At 42.1% G+C, this 20507-nt stretch overlaps 1 protein-coding gene across 3 annotated transcripts in view; it reads left to right on the forward strand.

The window, feature by feature from the left end:
- NPAS2 (neuronal PAS domain protein 2) overlaps positions 1 to 20102 on the forward strand; it is an 82276-nt gene extending 62174 nt beyond the window's left edge. Inside the window, exons 15-21 of one of the 3 annotated variants that reach the window (XM_066577640.1) lie at positions 4567 to 4650; positions 5823 to 5966; positions 7026 to 7241; positions 10191 to 10381; positions 11617 to 11700; positions 13753 to 13931; positions 14416 to 20102. In XM_066577640.1, coding sequence (XP_066433737.1) covers positions 4567 to 4650; positions 5823 to 5966; positions 7026 to 7241; positions 10191 to 10381; positions 11617 to 11700; positions 13753 to 13931; positions 14416 to 14546 — 1029 coding nt within the window. In that variant the 3' untranslated portion in view covers positions 14547 to 20102. Of the gene's footprint in view, positions 1 to 4566; positions 4651 to 5822; positions 5967 to 7025; positions 7242 to 10190; positions 10382 to 11616; positions 11701 to 13752 lie in introns of all 3 variants that reach the window. The other 2 variants (XM_066577625.1, XM_066577633.1) reach the window with 2 other exon arrangements.
- The last annotated feature ends 405 nt before the right edge of the window (positions 20103 to 20507 follow it).

Here is a 20507-nt window from a genome sequence, read left to right on the forward strand (position 1 = left end):
GCGGCAAGCAGCAAAATTTAACATTACCCCATTCCCCCTGTCACCCCCCTGGCATAAAATAGCAAATTAAAGCGGTTTTTAAACCGCTTGCTACTCACCGATCCGACGAAATAAGGAGTTTAAAAAATCTTTTCCCTAAGATGGCCGCCGGTCCTTTCCCAGGGATGCACTGCGGTTTTCTCCCATGGTGCACCGCGGGTCTTCTCCCATGGTGCACCATGGGCTCTGTGCGTTCCATTGCCGATTCCAGCCTCCTGATTGGCTGGAATCGGCACACATGATGGGGCGGAGCTACGATGAGGATGCGGTGACCAGCTCTCCGGTACGAGCGGCCCTATTCACCAGGCAGAAGACCGCACAGCGCAAGCACGTCTAAAAAAGCAAGAAGCCAGTGAAATTAGACGGATCCATTGCGACGGGGACGCTAGCAACGGAGCAGGTAAGTGAATAACTTCTGTATGGCTCATATTTAATGCACGATGTATATTACAAAGTGCATTAATATGGCCATACAGAAGTGTATAACCCCACTTGCTGCCGCGAGACAACCCCTTTAAGTTAGCTATGTGTTCCCTCACCATCTCTCTGCTTATAGATAGCCTGCATACTTTTATTCCCCCACCAGCACAGGGAAGATCAGTTGATGTTACACTTATTTTCTGAGAAAAAAAGGATACAAAATAGGAATTTTAAAGTTTGGCCTTCCCAAGATCATTCTTAACCAATTCACCATTTTCATCCTGTAAGCATCCAATAGCATCTTTAACGTTACTTTTGCTTTTGACATACCCCCCAAATCCTTTTTTATTGCTTTTGGCCTCTGTTGCAAGCCTCTATTGATTATTAGCTTTAGCTTTTCTGACACTTGCCCTTCAGTTTCTGCAGACTGCATTATATTCTTCTTTAGATATCACCCCTCTTTCAATTTGACAAACATATTTTTATTCATTTTTAACATGTGTGCAAGTTCTGTTTTCATCCATCCTGGTCTCTTTAAATGCTTCCCATTCTTCCTTCTTCTAGAGATTGTTAACGATTGTGCTTGAGAATCTCATTTTGCAATATTTCCCATCCTTCTTGGACATTTCTGTCCTTAAGAACATCCAGCCATTGGATTCTTCCTATCCTTCCTGAGTTCATTAAAATCTGCCTTTCTGAAATCCAACCTTGAGGTCTGAGTCTTTTCAGCTCTTTCTCCTCTTTCTACCAAAATTCAAGGATGTCATGATCACTGCCTCCTAAGGTCCCAGCCACCCTTACTTCCTCAACCATTTCCTCCCTGTTGATAAGAATTAGGTCCAAGATATCAGATCACCTTGTTCTCTCCTCTATCTTTTGGAAGATAAAGTTGTCAGCAAGAGCGGATCAGAATTTGTTGGATCCTTTACTTTTACCTGATCCAGATTCCGAACAAATATCTGGATAGTTAAAATCTCCCATGATCACTGTGTCATGCTTTTTTGAGAGCGTGGCCATCTGATGTAGAAAGAGTTCATCAATATTTTCTGCTTGTCCAGGTAGCTTATAGTAAACGCCTACAATGGTGTCCTTTCTGTTGTTTTCTCCTTGTATTCTTACCCAAACATTTTCTATAGAGCTACGATGCTCTGAAGCTTGAATCTCTGTGGAGATGAATGTTTTCCTAACATAGAACACAACACCTCCTCCCCTTTTTTAGGTCTGTTTCTTATAAATAAGTTGTATCCTTCATATTTCTCTTTCTCTGTTAGGAGCTCCAATTCTCCTTGTTTTTTTTCCATGCTCTGTGCATTTGTATAAAAATATTTTAGTTTGTGATCGGTGTCTCTTGCTCCTCTACTTTCCTTCTGAATTTTTTGTCTTTGTTCTTTCTTTCCACTTCTAATAGTGAGGGTCTCAAATGTATTAATTAGCTGTATATTTTTACCTGGCCATTCACTTCCCTTCCCATATTGTTCTATTTTAAAGCTCCCCTAATGAGTGAACCAGGCGGACAACAAGGCACAACACAATAGGCAGAACCCAGGTCAAGCAATATGAGGTCAAAACCCATTTAAGTACAACTAGGAATATGCAAAATCAAAGTTCAAGACAAGCCAAGTCAGGAGCACAGAAAAGCTTACAGAATCTATCATCTCAGGGTGTCAAATAGGATGTGGTAACACAGCAGTAGAAGCATTAGCAGAGCCGAATATGAAACTAAAAACTTCACACGCACATCAAAATGGAGAATGCTGGTCAATCACATTTGGACACGTTTTTTCCAAGTCTGACAAAGGGCTGTGGCTTTGAGGAAAAGGGGGTCTAAATGGGACATTGTGCTGCAAAAATTGTGCCAATATTTTGGCATACTTTTAGGTGCATACTAAAATTACTAATAGATAGTATAAAGTTAGACAAGAAAGTCTAAATATACACCAAATATTCATTCAGCACGGCCACCATAATATGGTACATTTAAGGACTGTCTAATTTAAGGTCTGATTTTCACGCAGTGAATAGGACTAGAAATAAGCGAGCATGCTGGGTAAGGGCATTTACTGGAGAGAGAATCGCTTTTTTCGAGTAACTGCTGGCTCGTCCGTGAAAATTCGGGGGGGGGGGGGGGGCGAGTGAGAGAGATCCACGACCCCCCCGAATTTTCACGAATGAGCCAGCAGTTACTCGAAAAAAGCGATGCTCTCTCGAGTAAATGCCCTTACTAAGCATGCTCGCTCATCTCTAAATAGGACCCATTGCGTCTCTTTTGCACACAAAATTCGCACTTAGAAAGTACAGTAAAATTATGCGCATGCTTGCAAATATGCAATGCCTATTGTGCAAATGCGCATGTAAATGCATTTAAGCCTGTGTGACAATGGCCGAAGGGTATATTTACATGCAATGGAAATGCTGTGGAATTTCCACAGTGGAACACTCTGCAGCAATTCCGCATCCAAAGCATTCTGTGTTACTGCTGTGGAAAATCTGCAGCATTTCACTACATGTAAACATACCCTGAGGCTGCATTCACACTGGCGAGAAAATTGTGTGAGATTTGTGCGTTGCGAGATGCACAAATCTCGCAAAAATATGAATCCCATTCTTTTGAATCGATTCATACACATTAGCAATGTTCTCCCGCATTGCACCTCATTGTGGTAAACCCATCGCAGAATGTCCTATCTTTCTGCGAAATCGCCCATTGTTTTCAATGGGGTTGGTGATGGTATCGATGGCACCATTGAAAATAATGGGAGAACTCTGCTATGCTCTGCTGTGGCTGTGACAGCTGCGGAGGAGATTTCCTTCATCCCGAAAGTGTTGCGAGGCTATTTTCACATGAAAACACCTCGCATCCACAGGGCTTTCACGTGTTGGCACGTGCGTTATTGGGCTATGATTCGTGGCCCGATATCTCACTCACCAGTGCAAAGGAGCTTTTAGGGTACTTTTAAACCAGCTTACCTGTTTGCACAAGGTTCTGTGTGCATGCCTTCCCATATAAAAGGAATCAAAGAGTGAGCACACAGAGCCATCTGAAATGATTTGTGCTGTGTGCGTGCACTAACTTCGCGGGACACAACACTAAAACTGGGCATCAGATACGTATGAACACAGCTCCACAGACTCCCTGTTCAATCATCTTTGAACCCCATAATTTAGTTTTTTGGAGCTCAAAAGTGATGATAGGTTCCCTTTAAGGCAGAAAAAAGGAGCACTTCATAGAGCAGCAGGAACAATAGATAATGGTATGCAGATGTAAAAACTTTTTACCGAGTTTGGTTGTACTCCCAGCACAACATGGCGATTAGCTTGTAGCCGGCTACAGCCTCCTCCCATGCAGATCGGTGACTGGAACCTCTGCAGTGACAATAAGGAAAAGACTATTCATGGCGCTTGCTCTCTAATCTATCCTGGATCCAACAGACAGGCTCGTCTCTCTGTCCAGCCACTACATTGATATCTCTACCTTGTACCAGTCGCTGCACTGATGGACTGTTCAATACTATATAAACTTATTAAACTCATACATACAGATCTCCGGTGCTGCATCATCCTATTTTTCCTCCTTTGTCTTTATCTACTACTCTACCCTTGCTCTTACCAACAGGACCAACATCCTCCATAAGCTACCACTTCCATCTCCAAGACTTTTCTTGTGCTGGCGAGGTCAGGCCTACCTTCCCTAATTTAACTATTTTTCTTCTACTCCCCCATTATTGATTAGAATATATCCCCTTCATCCAACAGGAGCTCCCACATTTCATGCAGCACCAGGCACATTATATCTGTCCCTACCCAGATACTGGCTGGTGACCAGCTCATACAGTTTTGTGTTCTACCTTATTTTTATAAAAGATGGCTGGACCATTCAACTTAAGTGGTTTTACCTTCTTAATTCTGCATAGATTGCAATCACTTGTGAGCAGGGCTCTCACTCCTATTTTTTGACTTGTTAATTAGTTGGTTACTCTGTAATGTCTGGATTTGTCTGTACATGCACCCTTTCATTGTAGAGTGTGCTATATAAGATTATTATGAACTCTCCTGACATCATGTTTTATTCGTAAAATTGTAGTCTTTAATGTTTTTTAACTGTTATAGGTCTCCGTACCAGCTCAGCAATGTGATGTCAAACAGTTGGTGCAGGAAAGTCCACAGCAGAGCAATCCACCCCCTATTTCCCAGGTAGGTGACCGGAACTGAGAGGACAACTGTAAGTAATAGCATTCTGTATGTATCAAGTGCAAGCACACAATGCAAGATGCATTTTATGTCAAGTACTGAAATGTTTTTAAATATAATCATGTGCTGAAACATGTCGGGTAAGGACTCAGTCACACGGGCGCATCGGCACCCGTACACAGGCGCCGATGCGCCCGTGTGACTGAGCCCTCACTGCAGGAAGAAGATGGCCGTACCTCAAGACGGACGTCTCTCTGCAGCGCTGATGAAAGAACACATGACCGCCAATGAAGCCGGTCACATGTTATTTCTCCCGGCGCTGCAGAGAGACGTCCGTCTTCAGGTACGGCCGTCTGCTACATGCAGTAACAGGGGCGCCGATGTGCCCATGTGTCTGAGCCTTAAGGGTGTGAGCCCATTTTCATACCTCCTCTTAGGGAATTCTTATATTTAGTGGTTGTCCACATCTTAGCTATTCATCAATAGTTGATCAGTGGGAGTCCATCGCTTGGGATGGCTGGTGATCTGCTGTTTGCCAGGTAACTACCAGTGTGTATGGAGTTAGAAGCTGACCGCTCCATACACATTGGAGGGACCAGACTGGGTATTGCAGTCACTGTTACCATTGCATTCACTTTCAGAAGCCCAGCAAACAGGAGGATAGATCATGAATAGTTAAGAAGTGCACAACCCCTTTAATAAATTAAGGTTCTTTGTTCCGGATTCTCATCTTTTGGTCAGCAGAATGGAGAGCAGTTACAAAGAGCTTCTCCTTTTCAGAAGATGTTTCTAGTCTTGCATTGCACAGAGTTTAGTGTGATTGTTCTCAGTAAGAGAAACCAAGTTATCTTGTAGATATGATGCCGTTTAATGTCTAACAAAAATACAGGATATTGCAAGCTTTTATCTTAATCTAAAGACATATTTAATGTATACACATGATCACATGGGAGGGTACAAACATGGTGAACTTAATTTTCACTAGATAAATACCAGAGACAGGATAGGAGGGCACAGACATTGCAATTAATAGCACTTGTATCAGGGAGGGATGAGCATAACAGTAAATAATTAGTCCAGTGACAAGGAATGTGAAAGTTTATAAACTCTAAATTGCATAGAGTCTATTGATAGCATATGCATCTTTAACATGGAAATGTGCTTTACATTATTAGTTTTCTGAACATGGCATGTTCCAAACCATCAAAAACCAGCTGGAACAAAGGAGACTGAATATCCAGGCCAATATACGGTGGCAACAAGAAGAACTACAAAAAATCCAGGAGCAGCTCAGTATGGTTCAGGATTCTAATTTACAGGTATGCCTGTTTCCTCTGCACCTTTCTGTCTGTGTGGGAATATTTTCACATATGATTGATTAATCCTAATAACAGCAGCAGTTTCAGTAATAGACAATATATTTTAGTAGTTGTGCAGTGCATGACATTAACCACTTGGAACACCAATTGTTCCCTAGAATTGTAGTTGTAGTAGAATCTCCAGAATCTGGAGCCAGCAGCTACCCCAGGATTCCGCAGCAAATACTGCCCAGAACCGCTGCTTCCTGCACATGAATGGAAATTTCCGCTTGTGGCAGGAAAATCTCAGCATGCTCCATTCTGTGCGGATTTCCTCATGGGCGGCTTCCATTAAAGTCAATGGAAGCCGTTCGTCCCGCGGCCCTTCCATAGTGAGCACTGTAGAAGGATCGCAGGATACACGTCATCACCTTGGGACGGCGCGGCATAACCTGTACTGCGCATGCCGCATCCGACCCTGTTGTGTGCAGGAGGGCTTAACTGTAGAAGTTCTTACCGGGATATAAGACCATATGTGTAAGATGCTGCGTGAGTCACGCAGTGTGTTACCGCTGTGGAGCTCGCACTGAGACAGCCTATTGCCGTGCATGTCAGCGATTTTGTACTGCACATAACAGCGTATCTCATGCACAATGTCATTCGCAGGCTTCCCGGTTTCTTTTTTTTTTTTGTTTAAATTTATGGCTCTGTTGCTTTGCAACTGTGTGTATAAACGACGGCCATATGCAATGTAATTGGGTATGTACAGCGTTGATTACGTGCCCATAGAGAACAATTGGCTCTACAGCACGGAATACGCAGCAAAAGAGAACATTCTGCGCTCTTTTTGTGCACGTATGTCACATAATAAATATTCACAAATCTGAATGTATCAATGAAAATCAATGTAGTTTCATTGACTCCATTCATTGCGTATCACAAACATGTAGTACGTGGTGAAGCTTCGCTCGTGTGAGCCCAGCCTTAGTGCAATATGTGCACACGGTTTATAATTTTATAATATTTATCAATTGTTTTCCAATTAAAACATTATTAACACTCTTTGACCTTTTCCGCCAGATGTTTTACCAGCCTCAAATTGTTTCTCTGAGCCTTAGCAATGTCCAACAAAGTGATCCTCAGCAACCACAAATGCATCTGAAGTCTGGCATGATACCTCAACAACAACATATGATGTCTGCTTCTTCAGCTCCAGGGCAGATGCCAACCTCTCAAGTTGTAAACCAGCATCTGATACCACCTGCTTTGACAGATGTCACTGTCATATCTTGCAAGGTAGCATGTCACATCTAGTTATACTTTATTGGGCATTTCAAGGAACATAGAACTGTAGCTTTTAGTTTTCCTTTCTCAGAATTTTGTGAATGCTATATCTTCTTAAAATATTTTACTATTATTATTAAGTGTGAGAATCTGAACTTAACCCCTTAAAGGGGTTGTCTCGCGAAAGCAAGTGGGGTTAAGCACTTCTGTATGGCCATATTAATGCACTTTGTAATATACATCGTGCATTAAATATGAGCCATACAGAAGTTATTCACTTACCTTCCCTGCGCTGGCGTCCCCGTCTCCATGGCTCCGTCTAATTTCAGCGTCTAATCTCCCGATTAGGCGCGCTTGCGCAGAAGGGTCTTCTCCCATCTGTTCGGCCTGGCACGTGCGGCATTCTGGCTCCGCCCCCTTCTACGCATCATCGTGTAGCTCCGCCCCCGTCAAGTGTGCCGATTCCAGCCAATCAGGAGGCTGGAATCGGCACATGTGACGGGGCGGAGCTACACGATGACGCGTAGAAGGGGCGGAGCCAGAATGCCGCTTGTGCCGGACCGAAGAGATGGGAGAAGACCCTTCTGCGCAAGCGCGCCTAATCGGGAGATTAGACGCTGAAATTAGACGGAGCCATGGAGACGGGGATGCCAGCGCAGGGAAGGTAAGTGAATAACTTCTGTATGGCTCATATTTAATGCACGATGTATATTACAAAGTGCATTAATATGGCCATACAGAAGTGCTTAACCCCACTTGCTTTCGTGAGACAACCCCTTTAACGATTGCCCATATACCTTTTTACAGCAATCCTTAAGGGTCCTTACTCTGATGCATGAACCTTTTTTACGGCACAGCATCAGAAGCCTGGGACAGGTACATGGTCCCAGGGAGGGTGGGGGCTTACTCTGTCATCAGACATCTAAGGCCACTATCACACACAGCGTCGACAAAATGCTGCGATTTTGCAGCCATTTTCAGATGCAGGTTAGAAAACGTTACGATGCACAGGTCTACGAGGCCCTATTGAAATCAATGGGAGCATTGTAACGCAAATTGAATGTCATGACCTTTTGATCGTTCTTATAATACACTGCAGTACTTCAGTGTTACAGTGTACTATGTTGCCTAACGAGGCCTACATAGATGGCAGACTCAGAAGCCATCTTCAAGCCTCCAAGTGCTATAGCAACTCACTGGGACTGTGTGATGACATCACTAGGTTCCAGTGGGTGACAGAGGGAGCCTCCTCCTTCTGTTAATCTTTTGCATGCTGCAGCCAGATGACTGCAAAATATAAAGGTTGAAATAGTCGGGCTTGACAATTTACTCAGTCCCCACTGTTAGGCCGCGCTATATTTCAAGCCTCCCCGAAAATCCTCAAAAAACAGGGTAGGCTCTATTTTCTAGGAAAACACTGTATGTAACCCAAAATGATGCCATTAAGAAATACAACTTGTCCTGTAAAACAATAAGCCCTTGTATGGCTATGTCGATGGAAAAATAAAAAAGTTATGACTCTTGGAATACAATGATTAAAAAATTTGATTGGTCATTAAACTGCACGCAGGCTTCGGTACTAAAGGGCTAAAGGGCTTTCCTGGGCTTATTAAAAATATAAAGTAACTAAGTGTCCAGATATTCATGAGGTGATGCCATCATACAGTAACTCATAAGTATTTATTATATATTTTTCTTCCCCAGCTCTGTGAAATACTTTTGCTATGATCTTATTCATCATTCCACCTGGAAATCTATGAATGAATTGACAACTATCTGTTACTATTCTAATATTGTGGCTTACTAATGCAGCCACCCTTGGGCTCCACTAAGTAATAGCGCCCCCCTGTTGCCCAACTCACTAAAAAGGAACCTGAAAACCTATCTCTTCAGAAAAGCCTACAGTAATCTTGCATGTTCTACCCTCACCTACTGCCTCCTGTTCTCATGGGCAGCTTCATCTCTTAGTCATTTAGTAGATATTTGTTATTCTAGTCAATTTATATATGGAATGTATTTATACCCCCGTCTTCATTTGTACAGCACACTGGAATTAACAACACTTTAAAATAAATAATAATATTGTCCCATCTGTGGCCCCACTCAGTTACAGTGCACATTCTATAGCCCTAATTAGTAATAGTTCTCCCTCTATGGCCCCAATTAGTAATAGAGCCCACTTTGTCGTCGCAATTAGTAATAGTGATCCCTGCTATGACCCTAATTAGTAATAGTTCTCCTCTCTATGGCCCTAATTAGTAATAGTTCTCCTCTCTATGGCCCTAATTAGTAATAGTGCTCCACTCTGTGGCCCTAATTAGTAATAGTGCTCCACTCTGCCCCACTCCTACCCTGAATGTGCTGCTGGGCACTAATCTTAGAGCACTTTTGTATACCCACACTGTCAGAGGTTTCAGAAGTTGCATGCTCTATGCAGAAGATAACCTGAGTCCTCCCTCCATCTTCTATGCCTAGAACATGCGGTGTCCAGTTCTTCTGACAGCGTGAGTGAACAAAGTGCTTGCAAGATTATTGCCTGGCTGGATGCTCATCCTTGTGTCCACCGCAGTTTATTTGATTGACCGCTGGGCACTGTAATTGGCTGCAGCAGCCTGTGATGTTCCATACACATGCTGCTGCAGCTTGTAATCAACACATCTTGAGGGAGACCCAGAGCAGCCAATGGGGGACTTGCAGGGGCCAGAAAAGGTGAGCATTAGCTTATTTATTATTTTCCTTGGGCTCCTATTTTTAACATAAAAATATATCTTGCATAAGCCCTTAATGCTGTGGGTAAAAAAATAATTATTGCACAAGCCTCTGAGGGTAAATATCAGCTAAACAAAGGCATATTGTTTAAGGCCAACAACCCATTTAATATTTGCAAACTAAAAAGATCATACATTGTCTAATTGTTTGTAATCTGCAGTTATGATTGTACCATATTGGAATGTGTTTCAGGGACAGCAACCATTGCGAAGCATGTCAGGAATATCGAGCGGTGGCCACTCAGCCAGTATAATCCCTACCTCTCAACTCAAGTCTCCCACAGCATTGTCACAGACTGTAAACAGAGCACCCTCTGCTGGTGTGCAGCAGCATAACAGCCAGCATCACAGAGCACCAGATTTAAGTCATGACAGACAACTCAGGTAAGAGTATTCATATACCAGTACTTTCCATAATATTGTATGAGACAGTATTTTGTGTATTATAACACTTCATTCTGGAATACGTTGTCTGGTTCAAAATGCTGTTCAATATTTTTACAACTTTGCATATGTAGGCAAACTAAAGCTTGCACCTAATGTGGTTTAGAGCAGGCTAGTGATTCCTCAGCTATGATTATGTTACTTGAAATTATAGAAAATAGTAGACATAAACATGGCAATTGATTTCAATAAAAGTGTGCCTTCAATTACGAGCGCTGGCCACTGCACAGGAGTCGGAGCAGCAGCTTCTGATCTGACCCCTATGTACTGCGGATCTGACAGCGGGTGCCCAATCAGTTAATTGGCTTGGGGTGCGAGCAGTGGACCTCAGCTGATCAACTATTGATGACCTATCCTGAGGATATGTCATGAGTAGTATTTCCCTGGAAATCGCCTTCAAGTCAGCTTTCACATAGTAGTAGTTTGCATCAGTGTTTGGAAAAACCAGAAGTGAGTCCAAAATACGAAAGAGGTAAAGATCTTTCCATTATACAGTTTCTCTGTGTTCGTTCCACTCCTAGTTTTTGCTTACAACTTCTGATGCAAAATATTGACCAGAATAATGCTGTGTATGCTTAAAACACATCTTTTTTCTGGAAATTGACCTCCAGTCATATGTCCCAACTCTCCACTCTTCCTCAGAAGTGAGAACTAAAGCTCCTTTTAGACGAGCCCATTCCCATTTGAACAAGTGAGTGACGTCACTGCTGGTTCGTTCGCTTTGGGCAGCCTGTTTAGACAGGCAGACACATTGTTGGTTCTTTCAAAGGAGCATCAATCAGTCTGTCACTTCGACTGTGACAGAACTGAACGAGCGCTGCATAACGCTGTGAAAGAAAGAGTCAACAATGTTTTTTATGGCTACATAAAAATAAGTGACGAGCGAAAAATAAACAATTCTCATTTGTCATTCAGTCGTTGGCTCGCATTCAGACGAAACGATTATTGTTCACTTTTGCTTGTTTGAACGATTTTTTGAACGATAATCGTTCCGTCTAAAAGCATCTTAAGTCAGAGTTGGGCACCTGAAAGGCAAGAAAAAAGTATACAACCGAGAAAAAAAAGTGTGGAACTGCTGATAACAGTACACCCTTACAACAATCCTGCTTATTTATGTTTATGGAAGTTTACTAAGCTACAATCTGACATTAAGTTCAAATGTTTCTAATATTTAGGTTACTTCTCAGTCAACCTATCCAGCCAATGAGGCCAAGCCCATGTAGCACAAGAAGATCGTCAGATAGTGGACATCAGTCAAAGTATGTGGCAAGAGTGGTAACATTATATTTCTTTTAATAGCTCATAAGTATACAGAAGTTATTTCGAAAGTTTTTAATTTATGTAATGCAAAATAAGCAAGCACTAACTATTGTAATTTTGCTGAGAAGAATAGGTCTATCAGGCTGAAGAAAATGGGCTATAAGCTCTTCTCCCCTTCCTAACTATTCTCACAATGCTTTGGCCAGCCTCCGATAGGCTCTGAAAGTGTACCACTATGGAAAAATGTGTATTGTGAGCCCATGTTAGTAAGTGATTAAGATGAAGTAATTGAAAGTAGCAGATTCTCTTTAAAGTGGGGAAAACAAATTGACATTGCTCCAATTTACACAACTGTCTTAGGACGATTTTTATGTGTGCTGAAAAAGAGTACTTCTAAAAGAACCAATGGGTTCCTATACAAGCGGTCACATGAGAGAATGTAGGTGCGCTAAATGGAGCACACCTAAATAAGATAGGACAGCATTTTAGCTACGATACCAAAACGAAAGTCTGTGCTGTGCACTGTGCAGGAGTTTCCCTTGACTCCTATGGGAGCAGGAGTTAATGGAAACTCCTGCGCAGGGAATAGATTCCCCACTGCATACAGCAGGGCATTTAAAACGTGCTGCCCGGAAAGCACATTTTAAATGTCCCGCTGTAAACTCCTGTTAGTCCCCACGGGGATAAGTGGACTCCCCGAGGGTTACATTAAGTCCTGCATGGAATAACAGGAATTTAAAAAGGGACATTTAAAAAGTACTTCTGGGCAGCACCTTTTAAATGCCCTGCTGTAAACCGTGGGGTATTCCTCCTGTCCCAGTAAGAGACTCCCTCCCCCTCTCTCCCCAAGGAAATTCCCTATAGAGGGAGCGGAGTTACAGGGCTTCCCCCAAGGGCTTTCCCCGAGAGTGTGGAAGGAGGGATGGGGCTAGACTGATCCACCCTTAACCCGCCCCTCTAGCTCTGCCCCCTTCATGGTTTGCTATAGGGAATTTCTTTGAGATCCCTGTAGCCAAGCCCACTCTTTCAAGCCTAACCCACTCTGTCTGCGCTATGGAGATATCCCTCGGGATATCCCCATAGCAGGGAAATAGAGGGGAGCTATGGTGGATTTCCCCATAGCAGGGAGATGGAGCAGACTTATGGGGGATTTCCCCATAGCAAGGGAGAGAGAGGGGAGCTATGGAGGATTAACCCATTGCCCCACTCCATGTCTCCCAGCTCTGGGGAAATCCGGAGGCCCTGCAGGGCTTCTTTTCTCTCTCCTCCTGGAGCAGCTGGGCAAATTTCAGGCGCATGAAGATATGCCCTTCTACGTTTAGAAATTTTGCCCGGTCACGCGATTTGCGACATGCCTATTCATGCGCTAAAAAAATCGCTCATCTGGCTGAGCCCTTAGTATGTAATTTGTTCAAAGATGGAACAATGGAAATTAAATTACCATATTTTAGAGTATGTGGGGTAATATTTTGCTGTCCACAAAGATCAGCATGTTGGGCTTACAGATTTTGGTGTGGATTTCCGTGATGGCGAATTCTGCTGCATGTTGCAGAATATTCCCTAAGGTGCTTTGACTACTTAGGGTATGTTCACACGTGAAATTCACCTCTAACATTCGCGTCAAAATCTGTGTCTTTTTTTAATGCAGATTTTCGCACAGATCCGCATCTGCAATTTGCCCTGTAAATGGGCAATAAGATGTTTCCATGCATTTACACATCAAGAAGTGACATATCACTTCTGCCTCTATATGTACAGTCGTTCAGTTAGCTTTCGATTACTGATGGGACCACCCATTAGACTGTTCAACTCAGAATGAGTTGAGGTTTAAGTGAATAAAGTGTACAGGTTAAACTGAATCTTTCCCCATAAAATTGTATATCAATCAACTCAGTTCCTTCTGCTCTATAACATTATGTCTGCAGTTTGGACAGCATGTTCAATGTGACAGACTCCCTTTAACTCCTGTAACTTAGTGGAGTTTTCATGTAATAAGATGGTATTTTTCTTTATAAACAGAGCACCTTGCCATTGTTTCCTCTTTTCTGCAGCAGATGTTCTCAAAGCCCACAAATATTTCGAAGTTTGGAAGTACAGACATCCGTCAGCAATGGCCCTATTGTGCTCATGGGTCAAGCGATCTTACACCCTGGCTTTACAAGACCACATTCTGCTCAAGAACAGGATATCCAGCCTATGCAAGTCCAGCGGCCACAAAAGCCAATTTGCCCTGGTATGCGCCAATGAACACATTATCTTGGCATAAAACGGCAATAATTTCTGACTCCTTCTGACTTGCTGTACATAAAAGGTTATTATATAGAATGGTCTACAGTAGTTTAGGAATTGAGAGTGAACGGGAGAAAAGCTGTTTATTCCAAAGGAGAATGTTCTATCTGATTTGAACAAGAAAACAGTCCAACCTCTTCAGGCAATCGCAAGAGTGTCTAAGGACTGGGAGATAACGTAAGCAGGAGATAATGCGTGAGTTGTCAAGGAAACAGGTTATTCTTAGGTTGAAATCAAAGTGGAATATTTAAGCTTTCTTATTCACATAATATGTGGCAAACATTTAATGCATTCACAAGCCATGCAAACCTTTTCTCATAAAGACTTAGATTTCTCCAGTGCCCTGCTCATGTCATTTCACCTCCAAATGTACATCAAAGAAACCGCAATACCGGAAATTCTGTTTTACATTTCTTTTATTCACTAGGTGGCAGCATCAAGCACTTTATGCAAAGATCAACTCAATGATTTGATTCTGCCCACTTACTCCCAGCATCAAGCATCTTTGGGATTACAAGTTACACCAAGAAGAGCTAATAGTCTGTCCAAGATATAACATGCAGAATTACAGGTAGCAAGCCTGCTGGCCATCAGCAAATGAGAAATCCTGCTTTTTCTGCCCAGTGTGACGTTTCAAACGTGAGTGTTATCAAGAGGTGACATCACGAAATTTATAGTGAACCTGTTCTGTATTGGCAGAAACAAATTGGGTTCAGTCTGTTTACTGCTAAGGGGAGTGACGGTTCTGGATCTGCAGATTGCTCTATGTGGACAGCATTCTGCAGTCAGTAATTCTACTTCTTGAAGATCAAAGCTCAATGTTCAGTACTTTTATCACTGATAGAATATGGAAGTCCTTAGAGGAAGAACTGAAAAAATGTACAGTCTGCATTGTCTGACCAGATTGAGCTGGAGTATTTTACAAGGTCACTATCTGACATCTGCGATACATTTCTTCACACTGAACTGTTTGTACCCTGACGGTGCATTGATTTATTGACTTTTATGTTGATGCGTACTCCGAAAATGGAGCCATCACTTTTGAAACACAAGTTGTTCTCATAAATTTGCTCAGAACTAGTTAAAAACCAGATATTCCCAAATTTTATGTCACCTAAATCAGGAGCTGACCCTTGACATGTTAACATTTGAGATACATTTACAAACAAATATTATTGCTAATGATAATACAATTAGAGATCTAATGATCACGAGAAGAAGATAAACTAGATAGACAAGCTACCTAGGCTTAAGGACTCTTTCACACGAACGTCCTTTTAGTGCACCGATAGCCGTGCTAAAAAAAAAAAATCGAGGCTATCGGAATGCTAAGTCGCATGAACGAAGAATATCTCTGACCAAGTCACGGCTATTTTTCACGATTTTATCCACTACTAACTCACTAGAGGCACATGTCACTCTTTAGCAGCACTCGGTGCTTTGAAATAGGAATCCTGTGTTAGCTTGTCAGCTTCTAAGACCGTGTGGCTTCCGCTTCAGGTCCAACCACTGTTGAATTACAGCAATCTATAAACTGTGGCTAGTTTGTATAACAAAATCCAAACACGTGACCAATTAATGTCCTAGCCTTTATGTGAAAGCTGTACGCTGATCAGCCATTGCATTAAAACCTCTGAGTATCAGGACTGGATCATAGAACAATAGAAGGAAGTCTCAGGATCTAAAGAATCATATTATCCTTTCCATTCTGTGGAGCCAGGTGCGTGTGCATTGCTCACCTGTGACAAAATGGCATAGGATTCACAATGGGAAGAAGGCAAGCTGGCAAAGGTAGCGTGATGTTCTGAACAATGTATTACTGGGTGACTTTGAGTCTCGGATTCACATGGATATTACATTCACAGGTAGTGCTTGCCTAATCATTGTTGCAGACCAAGGATACCCCTTCATAGTAATGGTATTGCCACACTGCAAAATCTCTTCAGGATTGAATTGAGGAACATGACAAAAAGTTCAAATTGTTGACTTGGCCTCCAAAATCTCCAGATCTCGGTCTAATCAAGCATTTATGGGATGTGCAGCAAAAGCAAGTTTAATCCATGAAGGCCGCACCTCATAATTTACAGAATTTGAATGACATAACTGATTTTAACCTTAAGGACCAGTAGAATTTTTTCCACCTCTGTGGTCATAACATTACCTTTAAAAGGAGTCGCTCTTCATTCCGCAATGCTCCCTTCCCTTTCAAGTTTAGTACATGCAGCTGCCACTTCAACCTGCTCTATCTCCATTGCTGTTTGAAACACCCAAACAAGTTTGATCTTGTTTGGCTCTAGTCCTGTACTAGGTGGTGATAGAACTGTAAGAATAGCATTCCATGCCTGTCTCTACGGTTCTTGGGCAAAACAGTTAGGCCCTTTTCTCCCAGCTTGAGTGCGTTTTCAGACAAAATTGTGAGGTGCTTAAAGGATTTGCTGCAAACTTCTTGGTGCCAGATACCACAGGACACCTTCAAATCTTGTGGAGATTTCTGGCAGGTGTTATGACAGGGAGGGATGTGTTTCAGGGCAGATTTTTACAATATTACGTGGGTGGTTGTATGTTGGTGTATTATTTATTAATGTGATAGAGACTTTTTAAAAATTTACCAAGCTCCTGTGTGACTAGTTTTAAATTTCTCTGCAACCAAGGGAAGCATAAGGCTGGGTTCACACGAGGCGGATTCCTGGCGGAAATCTCGCGGTGTGGTCCCAACGAAAAACCGCGAGATCTCCGCCGGGAGAAGCACTGCTTCAAAACCCGCGGCACTTAGCCGCGGGTTTTGAAACGGCCTGGCCGCTTGGTCTTCCGCTGCGGCCGGCGCTCCCATAGAAGAGAGCGCGGCCGCAGCGGAAGAAGTAAAAAAAAAAATGAACATGCTGCGGTCGGCTTTGCCGCGGCAGATTTGCCGTCCCGTGTGGACGAGATTTCTGAGAAATACCCTATTAACTAATGTTTTACTACTTTAGTTTTTGACCATTTATTTTTACTCAGTGGACGTGATCAAAAAGGTATCTCTATTGATTGGGGGACAGCAGTTTTTATAGAGGCACATGCTTTGATTACAATAATTCAAATTTAATATAATTCATTTATTACCATTGGTCGATAACACATAAACACTATATGAATATGCAAGATAAGGAATTTAAAATCTAAAATGCTAAACAAACGCACGCAAGCACAGTAGAATCATACATGATTAGCTTCTCAGAACAAAAAAGTACAGTAATGGTAAACAATAAGTTGTTTAGAGAGAATATTTTGGAACACATGTGAACAGCTAGGAACATGTCATCTCGACATGGGGGCCACTCTGGAGGCCTTTTCATTATCTTCTGGTAGCTCCGACCTCGGATGTTCACTCAAGGCTTTTTGAACAACTATTTAATATCTGTAGTTTCTTATTTTAAAGGGAAAATGACAATGTATGAAGGATCATGCAAGATGGCTACTGCATACAAAATGGAGTCATATTCATTTCAGTAACACAGTGTTGTACATAGATGCATTTGATTCTTCATAACATAATCACAAAAGTTTTGGGCCAGTTCTATCACAACTGATTCATTCCTAAGGACGAGAACAAATTGAGCTATTTAACATCCACCAACTGCAAGAAGTCACAACCACAGATGAGCAATTTTCCTTCTGCAGTCTAAAAAAATGTAATTGTCAACAGTGGTTTTACCTATAAATTGTCATTGATCTGTATGCAGATGTTTTTTAATAATGTTAATTTGGCTCTATCTTTGGCAGAATGTGTAAATACATTGTTTATTGTCTACATTGTAAAATATGATACATTTGCATTATCTTTAAGGGGTATTCTGAGTTTTTTTTTAACTGAAGACCTATTCCCTGTATAGGTTATCAGTAGTTGATAGACAGGGGGCCGCTGCTCAGGCTCCCCATCCTCTGATAGTGTGGCCTGCTGTCAGTGCAGTGGGCCAGCCATCGTCATCACTGGTCAGAGGAGGAAGTCAGGGCGCTGGCTTCACTCCCATTGAAGTGAGTGGGAGCACGAAACTGCTACACTTCCTGCTTACGACAGGATGTGTCCTGACCATGTTTCTGAGCAGGAATTGTAAGAGCTGTGCGGCACCCCAATTGACTTCAATTGGTGGGAAGCTGGCGCTTTGACTTCCTACTCTAACGAGTGATGACAACTTCTGGCCTGCTGCACTGACAGTGGGACGGACAATTAGATGATTGACGGGGGCTCTGACGGGCAGACCCCTGTCCATTAACTACTGATGACCTGTCCATGGGATAGGTGATCAGTTTAAAATGCCCGGAATACTGCTTATAATTTGTCACCCCATCATATATGATTGACTTTTATTCTACACTACTGCTCCTGTTTTAGCATATTTGCTCTAGTGTGTTAAAAGTAGACTTGTTAGAATTATAATCCCTTGAAAGTAACTATACTACAATAGAGTTGTCCGATGTAAACTAACTTGCATTTTGTTTTGTCAAACAAACTACTATAACTTAGTTATTTGCAAATGACTTAGTAGTGAGTTCAGTGGATGTTCCAGATTGGTCCATATTCATGGATCAGTGCATCTCCACTTCTTATCTTTAGGAGCATCATCAGTCCTACTTTAGGGAAAAAAATAATTTTCAACAGTATTGGCCAGTAGATGGAAAAGGTAGGAATTGTCAGTCTTCAGAAGGTCGATACCTTTTAATTTCTAACTGAAAAATGATGACAACTAGCAAGCTCTCAAGAGTACTTGGGTCTCTTCCTCAGAGTTGAGTTTCCAATAAATGTCAAAGGAACATTTGTTCAACCTTTAGCCGTTTCTCTGGACTCCACCATAGGGATACACTCCCTCTGGTTAGACAAGTGTACATATTTATTTTAATGGGGAGAGGGGAATAGCAGTGGCTTATTTCCCATGTTAACAAAGGATAGGGCATGTTGAAATCCAGCACACCTGATTCCTTGATAGCAACTTATACACATAAAATAGTCTGCGGATCCCACCTACACTGCCACGTTCAGACAGCTTATGTTTCTGAAAATGGCAGTGTATGACCAGCTTTAGGCTGCTTTTAGAAATGGCATAATTTAACGTTCATTTTATAGGTGCAATAGCCGATGCTCCTGCATGTGCTAAAATGTTCATGGTTGTGTGAAAGTGGAAGAGTAGGAAGCAAAAAAAAAACTTACCATTTCATGAAAATATATTATATCAGAGATTAGTTTTTGGGTTTTTTTTAGGTTTCTTAGCTATTTTTAAAAGTGATTCTAAAGTGAGTCTACATTTTACTATATAGTAAGAAACATAGCAGGCAAAAATGTTTAGGCAGGCCCAGTTAGGCGCCCTGGCCACGGGCGAGGCAGAATATCGCTAGCGATATTCCGCCACAAGGGATGAGGGGGTGTGGTCGAGACCTGTCAGTTCTCTGCGGTGACTCTATCTGATAGGCTCACCATTGAGAATCGCGGCATGCCGCGATTTGAATCCCACGAGCGGAGAATCGCTATGAAAAGCGTTCACTGTGTTACCCGTGGCTGGATTATCACCGCGGATAATGCAGTAAACAATCGCCCGTGGACAGGCAGCTTTAATAAAATGGACTACATCACCATGAAAGTGTTGAACTCTAAAAAGTTGCTTCTCTACTCCATGTTTTTTTTTAATACTTTTTTTATGTGAGACTCACAAATCTATCGTTTTGATCTCTGGGTGGCTGATCAAAACCTACATATCTGCACCTAGAACTTTCTGAAATCTGCTAAAGCATATTCCTAAAATGCCTTCAAAGAGCATTTACACTAAGTTAGATACAAAATAATCATGCAGTCATTATTTTTTTACTATGATTATCCCTGTTGTAAATAATACCAGATATTCTTTAACAGACACTATTATATTTGTATAGAAGCCCAATTGTGAGTCATGCTGCAGTTGACCCATGTTGCCTGTTTTGTGGGAAAAGGGATTAAAGATTTAATACATGCACTTTTTGATTTCTATATTTTGTATAATTTATGTTGAAGTTTATATGAATATAATTGTATGTAATATTGGATAAAAGTATCGTATTGTACAGTTGTTTTAACAAGATATTTCTATATAAAAAATTACAACATGAATGTGTTGACCAGTTTTTATTAGTTTCTTTTTAGTTTTGATCTAATTCTTTTCTGTAGTTTTGGACTTTCACTGCCACCGGTTATTACTAAGAACTAGTCCAAAAGATAAGCATGGTATATAGCAGTGGTGGCGAACCTATGGCATGCATGCCAAAGGCAGCAGGCAGGGCCCTCCCTGCTGGCACGTGCCGCCATCGGCCGCTCACGACTTGTGAATACCGGCAGGGGCCGCGGCTTCCCTGCCGGCATTCACTCAGCGCCGCTGCTAGCAGCGCTGATTCTGGCGCACACTGTGACGTCAGTGTGCAACCGGGATCATCCCCCCCCCCAATGTCTTCTACTACTTGGTTCCGCAAGAGCAGGGGAGGAGTGGTCTGGCAGCACACTGACGTCACAGTGGGTCCT

The sequence above is a fragment of the Eleutherodactylus coqui genome, chromosome 1, assembly GCF_035609145.1.
Source record: "Eleutherodactylus coqui strain aEleCoq1 chromosome 1, aEleCoq1.hap1, whole genome shotgun sequence".
In the NCBI taxonomy this organism is placed as follows: Eukaryota; Metazoa; Chordata; class Amphibia; order Anura; family Eleutherodactylidae; genus Eleutherodactylus; species Eleutherodactylus coqui.